This window comes from Carassius auratus, chromosome 45 (assembly GCF_003368295.1).
Source record: "Carassius auratus strain Wakin chromosome 45, ASM336829v1, whole genome shotgun sequence".
In the NCBI taxonomy this organism is placed as follows: Eukaryota; Metazoa; Chordata; class Actinopteri; order Cypriniformes; family Cyprinidae; genus Carassius; species Carassius auratus.
In genome coordinates this window covers 8,672,730-8,690,656 of record NC_039287.1, presented here as the reverse complement: position 1 = coordinate 8,690,656, position 17,927 = coordinate 8,672,730, and the positions used below count along the sequence as shown (strand labels likewise).

Sequence of the window (17,927 nt, the reverse complement as noted above, 5' to 3'; positions counted from 1 at the left end):
AGATAAATACACTGTAAGTACACTATAAGTACATTTAAGTACACGTACTGTAAAATAAAGTGCAACCGAAGTTTGGATCATTGGGCCACCCAATTAGAGTAAAGGTCACAAAGAGCAGAAATAGCTGATGTTATGATGCTGAAGCTGGCCTCAGTGACTGTGGGAAGATCACACCCAGCTCATTTCACGAGGAGGATTCGTTTTTGGGATCAGACAGAGGGAGTAGAGGGAGGGGAGGGAAGATGATATCAGGGCATGAGCGGGGTGGAGGGGGGCATTTTTATGTGTAACTGATGGATTCATTGTTTTCCCAAAGAGTGATTTGTGTTGATGTTCTGTTGATTCTCCGTGATCTGCTTTTTCTTTATTAAGCATAAATTGCATCCGTTGCCATGACTGATTCTATTGTAGATGGCCTATTTGATGGAGAAAAGACTATAGGCCAAATACATCCACTATACGTCCAGATTTCAAACTTCAAATTTCTAGTCTTCCTATAGTGAGAAATGGTAATCATACAGTTGCCAGACAGACCAGAAAGGTTTTCCTCCCTAAACTCGGACTTTCTCAAAAGGTTCAAACACAAATGGTACACAGAAGACTGGCCCTTGCCCCTCACTCCTTAGACCCCAAACTATCATTCATAACCTTTCTGCATTGCTCCAAAAAGGAAAAGAGGAGAGGAGAGAGGGAGGGGAGAGGAGGACTGTGGGGAGGACCATGAACGCTTATTTAAAAAGACTTCCTTTATTGGACCATGTGCAGGCAGTTCACTCTCAAAGGCTTTAAATAGGATATTTTCTGTTCCCTATAGTTGCTTTCCCTTTTAAGTGCCGAGGCAAAAAAAGTAAGTTTACAACTCCTCTCACAATGAAGCTCTTCACTCCCAGGTTGCTGAGACCCGGGCTGACCTGGGAAAGTTAATTAGGAGGCCAACAATGAGCGAGCCCGAGCAAAATACCTCGCCTCTCCTCCAGCCAAAGATGTCATCCATTAATTAGGCAAATCTTTAAGGTGGGCTTATTGAATTTACAGAAAGGCCGCAGTTTGGGCGGGCCACGTTTTTTGATCAGGCCCTCGCCTCAAACAATGCCTTCTCCTGGTTAAGGAAAAAGGGAGGGGATTGGTGGAAGCAGAGGAGGAAGAGAAAGAGAAGGAGGGGAAAAGGAGAGGGAGAGAAAGAAACGTATGGCTTGCAGAGGCTCAATGGGAATAAGGATGGGGAGCTTCACAGGAGCTTGGTGGGGCATGCTTCAGCGATGATGTCATGCAAAGGCAACCTGGGGGCTTGAGAAGAGTGGGTAAGAGTGTTTTTGGGCAGGGGAGGCCTCTCAGAGTTAACATGGCTGCATCTGGGCCAAAGCCTTCTCTCTAAAGAAGCAAAATGCATACGCACCCCTGCCGATCAGAGCCGGGTTCACCTGGCATCTGCATACCACCAAGGGCAGATTTGCCTCAGTGTGTTACCTTGATCAATTAATGACCGGTTATGCATTACACTTTTAGATCTATATTAGTGTCGGTATTATATTTTGTATGGTCATATTCCAGAACAACTGTTGGCATGACAGCCCATCATATTTGTCTTGTTTGTGGAAATTACAATTTCATATTGCTCTAACAAAGGCATAATCATGTCATGAAAAAAAAAATAATAATAATATAAATATATATATATATATATATATATATATATATATATATATATATATATATATAATATATATATATATATATATATGTGTGTGTGAATATGTATATATCTGAACAGAGACAAGAGAGTTTCCATTTGTCAAAATATGTTTTCAGCAAATAATTGTACAATATTACTCCTGATGCATTTTTATTGTATTATTATTCTTTTTTTCTTTTTTTTTTTTTTTTAGAAAATGACTAAAAATGCTACAGTTAAAACTAATCTTACCATAAATGGTGCAAATGGCAGTAAAAGTATATTCCCAGAAATCTCTGTATTACAAGTGACATCTGATTTTATTTTATATAAATAATTTAGATTCTTCTCATTTTTGTTATCAGTAGTGTTTTGTGTTACATTTTCTATCATTAGTTAATAGCTAATACCATGTATGTTGGCCATGTTTTATAAACTTGATGATTTAGCTTTGTATTTTACCACCTCTATTATCCTGGTGGTTATCAGTGCATTTTAAGGTAAAAGCTAATTTTTCATTTTCATTTCCAATTTTTTTCAAAGTGCCTTAGTACATTGCCATTACATTATTTATGAAATATAAGGTTGTAAGGTGTAGTAAAATATACAGGCACCAATATGTCATTCCATTATACAAAAAATTTATATTTTGAAAGAATTTCCAGCACTTTTTGTACACTACATGCTGAATATATTCTGTTGCATAATTACAGAATTACAGATAACAGTTGTTTAACATTCTTTACATTTTAAGTCAAGTCTTTGAGGGAAGCCTGAATGTGCATTAGTAATAAGATCACTTGACAATAAGAATCTCACTGACTAACATTACATGGCACACAAAAGGGAAATTCCTCCAGAAAGTATATTGTCCTTCCCACATAAAGCCAAGCTGCTCTTATTATTTGATTATGACTGCTATAATTCACCAAGCAAAGCTTCATACTGGATTTAATCTTTGTGGGATTTGGTCTGCGTGCTGAGATCTAGCTCTTTAGGAATTTCATTGATTCTGGAATTCCGGGCTTCTCAGACTGAGCACTGGTGTGGTAAAAGCTAATGCTGACACTTGTACGCAGGCTAGCGGTATAGTGAGTATAAAGCTTGGTAGGGGGAGGCTGGGTATCTTTCTGTCCTCCTCTTTGACATGACCGGTCTTTGAGAAAAAAAAAGTTTCCCTTGAAGGCCATACCCCTCCTCTTATACCCCTCCTTGCTTTAAGGGCACTGACTGGGCTGAGCAGTACCTCCCTAAAATACACCCTCCCCCCGGCAGTTCTAATCGGAGGGGTGGATCTATGTGTTTTGTTGCTTGTCAAAAACAATCACTCTTTGGGCCATTACAGTTGCTGCACGTCCTCCTTTAATTGGTGTAACGCACGGAGGAATGAAAGCAAGGGCGGCCCACAAAAGCCAGCCAGTGAATGAGAACCAACTCACACTGAACTGCCCTTCAGGGCAAAAAAAGTTCACAATTGGCAACTAACAAGGAGTTGTAGGGGGATCTTTCCTTCAGCGATATCACTGGCCAAACTGTCAGCACACCAACCTTAAAAATGTATTCACAATTGATTATATTGGATTAAAGGTAGCATTTTGTTTCAGTCAAGTGTAAATAAAAATATGATGATAAATGATTAAAACACATTACAGGGAAATTGACTAAGGCTCTTAAAGGAGCAATTTTTCCCTCTTTAAATAAGTTTTACATTTTTCATTTTTAAAAGTATTTTTATCAAATTATTCATGTTTTAAATTGGGTACATGAGATGAAAACTCAGTAAATGATTTATTTTACACGAAAGGAGTCTCCTGATGGAGGTGGCCATTTTGAGATCACATGACCAGATGAATGCCATTTGCTTCATTATCGGACTCTTTAGCTTCGTCAAGCAGGTACTTCTTTTGAATCAGTAATACTTTGTGACTGTAAAAAAAAAAAAGAAGAAGTTCTATATAGTGTGATATTGTATATTGTAAGAATTTAATCCACATACAACATTTGCCAAGTAGTCATCATCATGTGACCTACCAGGATGAGTTGAGTCAATTCACTGTCATTCATGCAGCAAAAAATGACCTTTAAAATATTCTGTCAAAATGTTTTGGTAAACTCTAAAATGCTATTACTAACTCTTATTCTTTTCAGAGAAAGCTCACTCTAAATGCCACCTTCTCCCTCAGTGATTGGCATGTGCTGGAAGTTTTATGCCCAGTTCGCTGGAGCTGAAACAAGTCAGCATCATTTCTTGTTATAAAACAAGACGTCCTTGCCTGGGGTGACTTGCGTGGAATGATGGCCTCGCTGTGGTGCTCCACAGAGGCGAGCGACAGCGAGGAAGTCAATGCACCATTGTGTATCAAGTTCGTCAGCTACATGTTTGGCAATTATCCTGACTCTTTGTTTTAGACTTAGATCTGTGAGCCAAGCAGGCCGACAGTACAGTACAACACCATCAACAAAGATGAATTTATTCATGATTGGTCAGCATGTCTAGTTGAGGGAGACAAGCTCAAAACATCATTGATTAGTGCTACTAATCAGTTCTCCAACAGCAAATGTCACCCAATTTTATTCACGGTGGATAAAAAAAATCACACATGATTTGTGCTTTTTGAGAAAACACATATTCCTCTAACATAGGTTTGTTTGTTTTTTTAATTCCAGCAGCATATATAGCCTATAGTTGTAAATTATATTTCATTTTTGTGAAGGGGTGTTTAGTCAGAAGCAGAAGTTTAGCCTGTTAGCAGAAGTTGTGTTTTATATAAGGTTTTATATATTAATCCACACTCTCAGGAAAGAAGGTACAAAAACTATCATTGGTTGAGTACCCTTTTAAAAGGTACCATTTAGATATAATATTCCAATATAAGACACTGATATGCACCCTTCAAAGATGTACCTTTTGTAAGGGTACTGCCCCGGTGAAATAGAGCTGGTTTTACATGGTTTCTAGCTACACCATCCAGGTCATTTATGGTCATTAGCTAATCCAGATTATGGATTGGACTGTGTTTGTGGGCAGGCAAGTTCACAACGTAAAATGTAAAATGTGGGCGGACATTATGCAAATGTGTTACTTTGTGAGATATAATAACAGAATAAGATTCAAATTCCTTACGACTTTGGGCCATTAGGACTCGATTCTTTTTTTTTTTTTTTACAGACAATAACTTTATCTATCATGCACTGTCAGCTTCACAACTTTGCAGATAGTTTATGTTCACATACAGCTACATGACACACTGCATGAAAGGTAAAAAGGCATAATAGGGGCATTTTAAGTCTCTGGACCTGCAGGAATTGTCGGTGGGGGAGTGAATAACCAGCGCTCTCTTCTACCCTCAATACCATGGCTGAGGTGAGATCCTTGAGGAAGGCATCGAACCCCTAACTGGTCCGGGTGTCACAGAATATGGCTGCCCACTCCTCCAGGTTTGTTTTCACTACTGTGTGTGTGCACTTGGATGGGTTAAATAAAGAACACAAATTCTGAGTATGAGTCACCATACTTGGTCACGTCACTTTTCATTTTAATGTACTAATATGTATGTAAATTTAAGATACCAATATCCATATTTATTTAATGTTTGAGTTCGCTAAAGCTTCATCAGCAAAGTGTGGATTTACTTCACATTATTACAACCAACAGTGGAGATGCATCATATACACATGGCAACAGGTACTGTTTACTAATAAGGTGATAGCGCCAACTACTGGCCTGGCATATGTAATACAGCATTTTTAGCTGTTTTCGCGGATATTTGTAAATGCAAATCATTTTGAAAATGTTGTCATGTATAAGCCTACTTGGACCTATTTAAAAACGTTTTTTTTTGACTACATCATTGTGGTGTAAATATTAATCAAAGAGGTGAACGTGCTTTTGCAGTCGCGGGACATAACTCTGGAGCAGTTCTTATTAGATCTGCTCCTACAATACAGATTTTCAAATCTTTGCGTGAAACTCTTTTCCATTACTTTTATTTTCCCTTGATGATTAATTTTTTTAATTAGACTTTTGTTGTTCTGATTTTCTTTTGATATCTTGTTGATAATTAGTCACTGATTTTATCAGATTTTTAATTTTTTGCTTGTATTTATTTTATATAACGCTGTAAAGCACATTGGTCAACTGCTGCTGTTTAAATGGTGCTATATAAGTCAATTAAACTTGAAACTTGAATATAGGTACAAAGGTGTAGCTTTTGAAAAGATCAAGCTTTTATTGTAAGCTAAAAACCTAACACCACATTTTGCCTTTGAACTATCCCACTTGAAAAAAAGAAACCGTGAATTGCAGTTTCTAACTCCTTAAAAGGGTACTGTCATACAGAAATAACTATAGCTACGTATTACCAACTCTTTACCACTCTTGTTTTGTTTTAATGGGCCAACTGTAGCCTATGTAATTTCCCCTTTAAATGTTGTCTTTCTTAAGTTTTGTTCAGTTTTTTAAATATAGGACCACCATTAATAGCAAATTAGTGAGGTCCTGATATTAACATTTTAACAAGAAAGTCAGGAGTAATTAATTAGGCTGCAGGGCTCTCTAACCTATGTAGGGGGATCCATTCATTGAACATTGAGATTGCGTCTCTCCTGTCCAAGGGCTTTTCTCCTGTCCAGCTCTTCTCAGTTCACAGTGCCTCTCAGAGGGCAGAATAGCCCAAGCCTTGATCCTCATCAGTTGTCATCCCCAGTTCGGGCCACTTTGGCCGCTGCTGGTGGGGAAGTCAGGCCTAATCCCTGGAAGGAATCAAGGCAAAAGAAAAGCAACAATAACCAAGTCAACCGTAAAAAATTAAAGCAAAATCTCTATTATCACCCCCAACATTTCCCAGCAATGCAGTGAAATCAGGCTGGTTTGTCATTCGAGTCAGACACCGTCCAGGGGGAGAATCTGGGGTCACTTTGGGTTGGTATACTCACACAACGTTTAGAGAGCAATATTTTGGTGAAAGGGGGCCTCGCATTTGCAAAATCCCCCTCACATCCCGCCATAAGCATTAAATGCAGTCTGACTTTATGTTGTATAAGCAGTGCAAAACAAGAAAAGAGGCACAGTTCTTGCATAAAAGAATGCGGTTTTGGAGGATTAGGGATGGCCCAAAGGATGGAGAATAACTTCTGCATAACTTTACAGCTCCTCGCTTCCCAGGTCTTCAGTTAACCCTTAACTGGCCCCTTATAGTAAAGAGTCATGAATTACCAAGCCAAAATACAGCTACTAAAATGTGATACAGTCTAGCTACACTGCAGAATAAAAAGAGACTGAATTGCATTTATTTTTTCATCTTATAGTTTTTAATATGTAATATTTATATTTCATCAAGACATATCAAGAAGTCATTAATTGTCATTTAATTTATCCACCAAAGAGAGAGACAAATGATCAAATTAATCCACACTCTTTTGTGTAACTGTTAATCCAAACGTTTATTTGGATAGCAGATTTTTGATGTAAGGTTTTAAACGCCTTAAGAACAAAATAATAATAATGTCATCACGATCACTTCCCTGATTAAGGCCTATCTCAGAAATTATCCTAAGGGTCAGATGACCCATGAAATCAATGTCTCTTGTAGTTTCCTGAAAACCTGCTTTTCGTTTTTAAAAAATCATTAGGATAATCTTGAGCCACATGCATTTATAATTTTCTGAATTTAAGCCAAGTTATCCAGGCTCATCCCTTTGCTTAAGAGCTCTCCAGTCGATGAACATAGCCTACTTCACTTAGGTAGCCTAATTAGTGATTTTTGCCCTTGTTCAATTGCCCCTGTCTCCATTGTGCATTCAAATGCACATGGTAATTAACCTAAAACCTGAATAGTTTCACACTGATCAATAATCTTATTTCTTCCAGGACATGTGAAATAACATATAACTACCTGTGGCAGATTAGTCAGATCCTCCCTGTAGTGACGTCATGTTATTGGTAGCCTATCTTCCCGCAGGGAGGTGTGTATAAATGGCTGTTTGGTGCGGGCCGGATGTGCGTCATCTGTTCTGTGCCTGCGCTCTTCCTGTTTACCGGCATTCAACAGAGGTCTGTGGTTAAAACACAGCCGTTTGGGCATTTTAACACGCTTGTGTCATTTTGTGGGGCTTTGCGTACACTGGAGAGTCTATTGTAAACAACCGTTACGTGCGGTCTGGCTCGTTACACTGCCTAGTCCCAGGTACGTAAGATTTAGTATATTGCCAGAGGTTTTAGGTGATGTGGTGTGGGGGTCAGCTATGTTTATCTTTACCGCAGCATTCCCGTGTGTTTACCGTTTGAGTGGGGACATCCAATATATGCTGTTTGGCATCTACTTCATTTCTATCCCGTGGATACTGACGTCAGCTCTGCTTTCTGGTGTGGCAAACGGCTGCGTTATTTGGTATGTGTGTTTATATTTCCGATTACTGTTCATAAACTATAACTAGTTTACTAATCGTCTTCTTATCTGTTAGGGGCTAAGACTGTGCGTGCTGCATTTCCCTACTACATATAGAAGCACGCTGCTGTTTTGTTCCTGCTGGATTTGCTTTCGTTTCTTTTCTGTATATTTTTGCTGTGTGTTTTCATCATTTTGTCCTGGGTGATTTAGCGCGGCCCGATTTTGGAGTTGTTGGTTAAAACCTGCTCCTACTGTGACTGTATTTTAAAGATCTTTTCCTCGTACGTTGGGAAATAACGAGTTCAAGGGCCGCGCTCATTCAGATATTTATTTCTTCATTTTCCCTTTGTGGTGTTTCTCATTTTGGACTGGTTCAGAATGCTGAGATTTTCTCTTGGACATTGTTGTCTTTAAATTTATTTTCCTTTTGTGTTATTTAGCTGTTTAAGCTAGAATTTATTTCTTTTCTTTATGTTGGAAGGGTTTCTTTTGCTCCCCTGCATTTAATAAGTTTTTATTGATTAATTTCTATTGCTTTGATTTATTTTGTTTTGTATTACAATTACAGGAGCTGTGTGTCCGACGGCAGTGAGGCTTTCCTTCACCGTGTGCTGTGTTATGCTGTGTGAGCACCACTGATAAAATCACGGGTATTGGAGTGAGTGTGGGTGTGTGTGTGTGCACTTAGTGTGATTCTCCTCTTTTGCTCCCTCTCTTAGCCCATTTGATGCCAATAGGCTACAGCTCCGAAGTAATTGTGAATCCTTATTGTGGATTGTGATTTCCAGCTTAGTAATTGGCTGGGTGACTATTATTCCTGCATTTTAAACTTTTGTACTAATAAACAAACTCTATTTTGCTACCCACGTCTCTTGCTCATTTTATTCAGTGGAATGAACCTGGGTTCCTTATAACATTTTAAGTGAACTGTGATTCCCTGGTATAGTCCCAGGGTGGCGTAGTCTATTGTATATCTCCTCAGTGTTGAATATTGCTGCAAAAAGACCACTTTGCCACATACCTATATATTTTGTGTCAATGTTCTTCCTGGTATCTCTGTATAGTTTTGTATACCACATTCATATAGCCTAAGCTTTGCTTGCAAACCGCTGAATGCAGCTGCTGGGGGGAGGAGGAATGACTTGGATCATCCAATTTAAGGATGTTTATTGTTAATCACAATAACAGAGCTGCTACACTATAAGTAGTAGAGAGCTAATGCCACAATCTCCGACATAAAACCTGCGAATTTACCCTTAGACATCAGCGCACGCAGCAGAATAGCCCTTAATGCGAGGCATTCTGAGTCCCACATTTCCATCAGGCTCTCATGACTGCAGAATTGCCGCGGACTGCAAGTTATCAAGAGGCACTAATTTCACATTAAAGACCATTGACTGCAGTGGCTTGATTCGAGGGTTTGCGACAATTAACACAATCAGAATCGGAGCCCAGATCGTTTACCTTGACTCCGTAATTATTTTTTTTTGGCCGAGCGCGCTAACACATTCGTAAAATTGCGCGCGGTGTCAAAAACCGAGAGAGAGGATGCGGCGCGTTTTTATAAAGCCACTGTTTCCAAACACACAGAGAATAATGAAACTGAAAAATAATACAGTCAGGAATACATAAGATTATTATTTATGCCGATTTTAAACGGTTTTAATTAGGTGTCTGCGTTTGTTGTAGCTATACCTTTTAAAATTCACATAAACTTTAGATTAATGTTGATAGTGATATCTAATTAAAATAAATACTACATTCTGTGTGCATGATCAAAAACTATCACGAAAAGACTAATTTTGCAACTTTAAAGAAGCTATTACGTTTCTTATTAATTGTAGGTCTATTTCATAACTCCAATAAAACCGTGACAGCACAATATGTCTATTTTCATTAAAAAAAATCACAACGTTATAAACTAGTAGTAAAATGTAGATTTCATAAAAAAGATCATCAAAGCCTATAGTTTAAGTTAAATAGATGGGCAGGGGTATCATTGACCCCATTCAGCTTTTTTTCTGTAATAATGAAGTGCAATGTGCAGAAATTCAATTCTTTTAAAAAAATCTAAATTCAAGCAAATTTGTTTTATTTGAATAATAAAGTGTAACTTAACACAAAACGACTGGAAATGGCTGAAACGTGACTCAATATCCACTTCTTTTTCACTTTGGATATTACAGGGGTACCTCAGAGCCATAGAGAGATGACTGGTTTAGCCGTTGTCTTCTTCATCTTCCTCAGATTCCTCAATGCCATCACTGTCCTCCTGGTCATCCTCCTCTTCTTCAGTTTCTGGGATATCCCACTGGGGGTGGTTATCCATCATGGCCTTCGCCTCCTGAACCTCCAGCTGAAAAAAAAAATATCACCAAGGTTCTGGTGAATATCTTAAAATGTATGATATATATTGTTATATACACATTTTATATATTATATATTAATATATATTACATTTATATTACTTTTTTTTAATCGTTATTTTATAAAATAAAATTAATTATGCTTCTTGATCCCCAATTCAGCATATTAGAAATATTTCTGAAGGATTATCTGACACTGAAGAATGGAGTAATGGCTGATGAAAAATCAGCTTCCATCGCAGGAATAAATTACATCACATGCATTAAAATAGAAAAGTTATTATAAATTTTAATAATATTAAACAATATTGCTATTTACTGTATTTCTCATAAAATAAATGCAGCTGTGGTGAACATAAGAGACTTCTTTAAAAATCATAAAAAATAAAATAAAATAAATAGCTCTGTGCGCCTGTCATTTGAAATCCCGTGCATCGCGAGATTACACTTACCACGTGACCGTGACCGAGACGTCGGGATAGGAAAGAAAACAGGAAGCTGTTTAGAGTCGCAAAGCGGTAGCGTGTTGAATTTAGAGTGTATACGATATGGATGTGTTAACAAAATTTACATTTGTAATAGCATGCTGGGCTGTTATATTCATTACCGTTGCTGACTGCTCGAATGATCCATCAGAGATGAGTGGCGACAGTGCACGAAAGCTGCCATCAGTAGTCATCCCTGTATCGCAGACGAGCACTTTGGGATCCTTCTACTCTCTCAGTCTTTCATCTTTATTTCCAGAGGACTTGAACGAGTATTGTATTGAACTGCTTAGCATCTACCGTCAGCGTTACGTGACTTACGCGAACTGCCTGGTGACTTATGCGCGACCTGTCAAAATCTGTCAGAACTGTTACACTGACTTCAACAGTCTGGAGGACATTTATAAAAACATATCATCTGACCACGTAAGTGCTCATTGAAATATCCACTTATAACACCAAAGTGCCTATAAATGTTCTCGCTTGGTTTTAAGGTTGACCGAATTGCCACCCGCTGGTCACATGCACCCATGTCTCGTGATTGTGTGTGTTCACTGTGTTTCACCAGACTCACACTACCTCTGGAATACTTTAGTATGCATGCTTACAGAGCTATTTTTAGAAATTTTTCAAATAAACTAAGTCTATTTAAATAGTTACACATACAGTATCATAATCTGATTGTACATTTTCATTGTAACGTTACTGATTTTATAACATCACGTACAATCAAAAACACCCTACTAACCAGCATAGGTGTTAATTTCTTTCTGTTTATATATATATATATATGTATACACACACATACATACATACACACACACACACACACACACACACACACACAGATACACAGCCAAGTATGGTGACCCATACTCAGAATTTGTGCTCTGCAAAAAAATAAAAAATAAAAATAAAAATTTAACACCTATGCTGGTTAGTAGGCTTTTTTTTGTCATTGTATGTGTTGTTATTATAAAATCAGATATGGACTGCAGCCTTAGAAGTTAATGAAAATTTCTTAACTTGTGATTTATGTGTTGTTCTTTTAGCCTGGCCCTGGGAATGTCAGTTGCCATGACAGCCTGATGCGTTCGGATAGGTTGATGCTGCTCTATGCCCTCTTCAACCAATTAGATGAGATCTGGAGATCAGCAGCATGCAAGCGTAAGTAACATAGCCAGAAATATTATAGCTTCTTTTAAAACCGGCATTAGACTCTATGCTTCCCTTAAACATGAATCTTTCATTTTCACTCTTAACCAGATTATATATTTCTCACAACTTAGTCATAGTATGAAGAAATCCAATCAGTTTTTGAGTAACAATGTTTGTTTTTATTTCATTTATTGAATGTTATGATTATTTGGAGAATAATTCTAATATGTTGTGCTCTTTAGAATGCCTGACTAAAGAACAAGAGGCTCTTTCAAATGATACGGTTTACTTCATGGCCACTCTGAATCAGTCACTCTCCTGTTTTGAACAGTATCAGGTAATATCAAATGGCTCATATACATCTGTACAAGCTCAGTTAAAACAAATTACTTGAGTATCCTGTTCTCTTAATAGAAGAACCACTCTGAACTGTGTAAGGACTGCAAAGCCTCGTACAAAAAGTTGAAAGCGCTCTATGGTAGAATGGACAAAAACCAAACACTCTGCATTGATTTAGAAGACGCAGTAAGTATGCACTAATATACACTAACCCCTGTCATTTGACTCAAACACATTCCTAAGTTTTTAGCAAATACATTTTATGATGTGGAATTTTGGGAGAATTGTAAAACAGCACCCTCTGTAGCCATAAATCTGTACAAACGAAATGCTGGAATACACAACACTACTTTTGTACAGATTTTTGCCATTTTGCAGTCTGGACCAATGGATGATAGTTGCCAAATTATAAATAGTTGCTTATTTTTTTTTTTATTGTTATTATTTTTTTTTTTCTATTTAACATTTATTTTATGTTTTAGCCAATTTTAAAACACATTATTTTCATTTGTCATTTAGCTCCTAACATTGAAGCACATGTTTCTGTGCGAGTTTGTTTGTTTTCAGAGGATCCTAAAAGTCTGGTAGTTTGTGAACCTCAGTCATTTAGTGTATGTTGCCCAGTTTTCCTTTGTAACTATTTACAATGTTGGCAAGTGTATGATGCCTAGTGTTTTACAAGATGATCAAATTGTAAAGGAATGGTTCAGATTTGGATAAATTTAGCATTGCATCACTTTGCTCACTAATAGATCCTCTTAAGTGAATGGGTGCCATCAGAATGAGAGTCCAATTAGCTGATAATACATAATAATGCTTCCCCCAGTAAAAAAAAAAGTCCATCCTCTGTTGTCCTCTCACATTAAAATCCACTGACATAAATGTTTAGAACTTTTTTTCACTTGTAAGTGTGCTTTATTTTTCCATATTTCTCTCCTAATTCAAATGAGACAACTTTTTTTCTGGAGCAGTCTTATGGGTAGGGGACTATTGCTTTAGCCAGAAGCAATAGTTTGAACTTAAAAAAAATCTAAATGTTGTGTTTGTTTCTTACAAACACACAGCTTTTCACAGGACATTAATTATTGAACTGGGGTCATGTAGATTATTTGTGGGTGACTGTAACTTATCAGCTGTTTTGACTCTGATTCTGACAGCACCCATTCACTGCAGAAGATTCATTGGTGACCAAGTGATGGCAAATGTTAATTTTCCTTTGGATAAAATCATAAAACCATCTGTCAAACACATTCATGTAATATAAAACACTTATCCAAATTTTTGTTGGTACAATGTATTTTAGAATTGTTTTTGTTTTTTTTTGTCTAAAATCAACCGTGTCTTTATAAAGATGTTGGCATTAGAAAATTAATTAATTAATTTTTGCTGATACAGTGTGAACCAGCCTCAATGGTAGCAGGTTATGATGGAACTATCCGATATGTGGTATCATTACCTTTCTTACTTCTCAGATGAATATTACGCAGCAGCTGTGGAGTAAAAACTTTAGTTGCCTGTTACCTCGGGAGGAGACGGTGCCTGTCATCGCAGTGTCCAGCTTCATGCTCTTCCTCCCCATCATCTTCTACTTAAGCAGCTTCCTGCACTCAGAACAAAAGAAACGCAAGCTTATACACCGTAAGTGACTTGCCTAACTGTGCAAATTGTGTCTGCAGAAAGCAGAAGTAAAAGGGCATGTGTCTTGGACAGTGTTAATTGAACTTGCTTGATTTGTGCTGCTTAGGTTTCATGGTCAATCACTGTCAGACAGTATTTAACCAAGTAGTCTCAGACATGACTAGTTTTTTCAACTTTTAAAGCATGTAGAACACAAAGTGCATTCTTAATGCTCTGAGCAGTCTCTGACTTCAAGGTTAAACTGTGCATTAATTATTCTGTTGTTGCATCTCTTGTCTAGTTCTAATCTATTCTCGTATCCCGATCCACAGCCAAAAGAGCCAAGTCCAGCAACAGCCTAATGAACATCCAAGACAAATTCAACTGAGTGGAGATGAGGAGAGGAGGGGAAGAGAGGGCACTGAATTTTTGGTTCACCTCAACAGACACTTTCAGCATGGATGGGTAGGATTCACGTCTTCTCCTGGACCCCAAGCACATCCTGGTTCAAAGACTTTATGATGCTCTACAGATGCTGTGATCACAGTCTATTTAAATCAGTTTCTTTTTGCACTATTTGTCATTTGCACTATTGATATAAATACGGCAATTGCAAGGTTTACTGTTTTTTTCTTTTCTTTTTTTTTTTTGCTTAGCGTTTAAAAATAAGATGGTTCTACAGTTTTCACAGAGGATCAGTGATGATTTCAATAATTATGATGGATGTAAGTATTACATTATTGTATTTTAGGCATGAAAGACAGAAAGAGGGAGATTTATCTTTTACATCAGACTGGTTATGCTGTATTTTTACTGCACCAAGGGACCATGTTACGTTTTATATTTTAGAATTTCCTAGGTAATAACAAATGGTTACACACACACACACACAGACACACTACATGGCAATGGTACCACTTCTAAAAGCACTTCATGTGCATTAGAGAAAGATCTTGTAACAAATACTTTATTCAGGGTCAGAGGTGTATGCAGTGAGTAGAGTAGAAAAGTAAAGGATGGAAGAGGCAACATGCAGGCTTTTTAGATGTTCCATGTTTCTTTTTTACTTCACTTTTTGTTTTACAATGGATTTGCCATAGTCTACCCTCATTGTGTGGATATATACTCTACTGTCAGATATTTGATGATCACACACCAGTTATTCTGAAAGGAATAGAAAAGTTTAATTAATAGTGATACATCAGAGAGATCTTTTCTTTTCTGTACTCAGATGTTGACCATAGCATTATCTAAATTAAAGTGTTATTTTGTTTACTCTGAATGCAGTTAGGTTTATTTATAGAATCTTTGCATACTTCTATAGTTGTGAAATAATTTTCAATTCAATAGCTTCCTCATACCTCTATTACAAATGTTAATTTTGCTTCACTCTTAAAGCCTTCCTTAGTGCAGTTGACAGGCTCTTTGTTTTCAGGGTTATGTGGACTTTTCCATGGACTGCTAAGCGCCCGTTTCCCCAGTCATTAGCAGCTAATCTAAATGTAGGATAAAGTTACTTGGCCGAATAATTGTAACAACACATCCCTTTAAGCTGCATTGGCTTTTTGGTCTTATGGAGCCAAGCCATTGCCTATCACACTGCCTGTTAAGCGCATTTTGTTTGATTTAACCAATCATATGATCATACAGGAAGATATGGGGGAAAAATAGCCTTTTCATTTGTGGCTCATGAGTGCAATGTCTTAATAAGAATGACAGCTTTCCTCCCTGCAATGCTAGATCCATTGGTAAAAGTCATCACTCTAGCCCTGAAAGCCAAATGTAGCAACCAAGCAAATTTTACGGCCACGTGTTCAAGGAACTGACGCAAAACCTGAAATACTTTTTGAGATGTGTGGCTCGAGCCTTACTTTACCTGACATGAACCTTAGAGAGAATGAGGGGAAACTGGTGGGGGATATGAGATTATCCCGCATCACGTTTTGCCCTGGTAAGAATCAGAGCAGTGACTTTGGACCTTAAGCAGTGAGCCCATTACGAAATATCCCTGAGCCTGAAAGTCATCAGGGACTGATCCAACAAACCTTTAAAGTAGCTGCTCCATTGTTTAAATGTTGCCATTAGGATTTTGAATGAACTGTCATTATAAATGAAAAAAAAAATGTATGCGTTGATTAAAGATTGCTTTGTGCTCTTTTAGAAGAACTTGCATACTAACAAAAAGTCTGATTGTATTTTGACATTTTGTAAGACTGTAATTTTATTAAGGATAATAAAGATAATTGATTCTGAAAGTGTTGCATTGTATATTTGTTATTTATTTATTATTCATATGTATAGTTTGTAAAGCATATGTTGTACGTGGCATGTTTAGCAATGGAGTTCTTAAGCAATCTGTAAAAAAAAAAAATAGAAAAAAAAAACCTCTGGCTTGATTCCAAGCACCGTAATCTACCCAAAGGAGCTTTAATAGGAACTGACTGAGAAAATTATTTTTATCTGGTTATTTGGAAAATTTAATTTAATAATTTGATTCCATGTCAGTCACCCTTTGCCTCAATATTACTTGACAGTTATTTATAAGGAAAAAATATGACGATGACAGTAGTATAATAAGTTGTTATTTTATTTATTTTGTGTCAAAATTAGTACAATTTAGATGTATTGCAAAACATGACATTTAACCTATCATATTAAGATCAAGTATTATGTTGGGGAAAAAATCTCAAAGGACAAGTCATCAGCTCATGTTTTAGAAAGCAAGAAAAATTATGCAGTGTAAACTTGTATAATGCAATATCAAAATAAATATACTACTATTTTTATGTAATAATAATATCTGGGATATAAATGAGATCACCACAAAATGAATTGACTAATCAATTTCTATCTCTTTCTCATTCATCCTTTCTTGATTTCTGTAATTTAATCATCCTCTGAGATTCCTTCATCTAGTGTAAATCAGATGTCATCAATGAATCACACATACTTTCGATGTAACTTTGGTAGTTATACAAACCTTATAAAGCTGTCAATTGGCTGAAGCTGAATATGGTGCTTTGGTGAAGAAATATAGCTTTATAATTAGAGAATTCTCAGTTAAGAGCCAACGTGTTGCTGAATGAAAGGGGCCATTATGACCTCATAAGGGTCAGAGTCTGAAGATCATGGGATTATGGGATTATGATAGATTATAGAATCACTTCATCACAGTGGCACTTTAGCACTGCTGATGGCTACAGAGCTCTCCATTCCAGTCTCCGTTTGTTGTTAATCATTCTAAAATGTTCCACCTCATTACAAAGGTCGTATGAGAGGTCATCTGGAGGAGACATCGCAGATGCTGATTGGTGTGTCAGAAACCTAAGGTGGATGACTTCTGTGCCCCGTAGCTTCTTTTAATAAGACAACAGGATCACTGTTGGCAAGGCTTACACAGACCCAGGGGGTCTGTCAGAATAAGAGCTTTTGAATAATGGGCTATGGCATAAGGGCAGAAACATCTGACCCCGTTGGGCACCCTGCCCACTCATCTTTGGGTACAGTGCAGCTGGATAAGACGGTTATAAAGCCTCTTGACTAGAATTATAGACAAGATGTCAGGGAGACAAAAGGTGGCCACTGTAGTGCTTCATCGTCATCAATTGATGGGCTGCATTCAATACTATTTCTAATGAATAGCTAAGTAATAGCTACAACATAACAGAAAACGCTGGATGAAATAAATAATTGAAAATAAAATAAATAAAAAATTGCTTCACCAATAAACCTATATATTAATGGCCATGAATTTACTCTCAAAAGTTTTCTAATTAAAATGTTTGTTCACTCTCTTGCGTATTCATACCAAACAATTTTACAACCGTATATTATCTGAAAACATCAGTTAAGAAAGAAAATTGTCAACCAAGCACGAGCAACAATATTACAGTAATATTAA

General features: G+C 37.1%; 1 protein-coding gene and 2 long non-coding RNA genes across 3 annotated transcripts; 2 read left to right on the top strand and 1 right to left on the bottom strand.

Annotated features, from left to right (window-relative positions):
* Positions 1–3,812: 3,812 nt before the first annotated feature.
* LOC113063136 (uncharacterized) lies at positions 3,813–11,171 on the bottom strand. The gene is made up of 3 exons (XR_003278634.1): positions 11,035–11,171; positions 10,254–10,417; positions 3,813–6,424 (listed from the first exon to the last, which is right to left on the bottom strand). It is a non-coding gene; the product is annotated as an uncharacterized LOC113063136 (long non-coding RNA).
* LOC113063135 (uncharacterized) lies at positions 7,554–8,606 on the top strand. Its single transcript, XR_003278633.1, has 3 exons — positions 7,554–7,857; positions 7,935–8,061; positions 8,135–8,606. It is a non-coding gene; the product is annotated as an uncharacterized LOC113063135 (long non-coding RNA).
* LOC113063134 (osteopetrosis-associated transmembrane protein 1-like) lies at positions 10,798–16,281 on the top strand. The gene is made up of 6 exons (XM_026233329.1): positions 10,798–11,338; positions 11,965–12,079; positions 12,313–12,407; positions 12,485–12,595; positions 13,882–14,047; positions 14,359–16,281. The coding sequence occupies exons 1-6, from the start codon at positions 10,976–10,978 to the stop codon at positions 14,412–14,414; spliced, it is 906 nt and encodes a 301-aa protein (XP_026089114.1). The 5' UTR covers positions 10,798–10,975; the 3' UTR covers positions 14,415–16,281.
* The last annotated feature ends 1,646 nt before the right edge of the window (positions 16,282–17,927 follow it).

Coding starts and splice junctions, on each gene's coding strand:
- LOC113063134 (XM_026233329.1), top strand. CDS start 10,976: ATGGATGTGTTAACAAAATTTACATTTGTAATAGCATGCTGGGCTGTT. Junction 12,596..13,881: donor GCATTGATTTAGAAGACGCA/GTAAGTATGCAC, acceptor CTTACTTCTCAG/ATGAATATTACGCAGCAGCT. Junction 14,048..14,358: donor GAAACGCAAGCTTATACACC/GTAAGTGACTTG, acceptor CCCGATCCACAG/CCAAAAGAGCCAAGTCCAGC.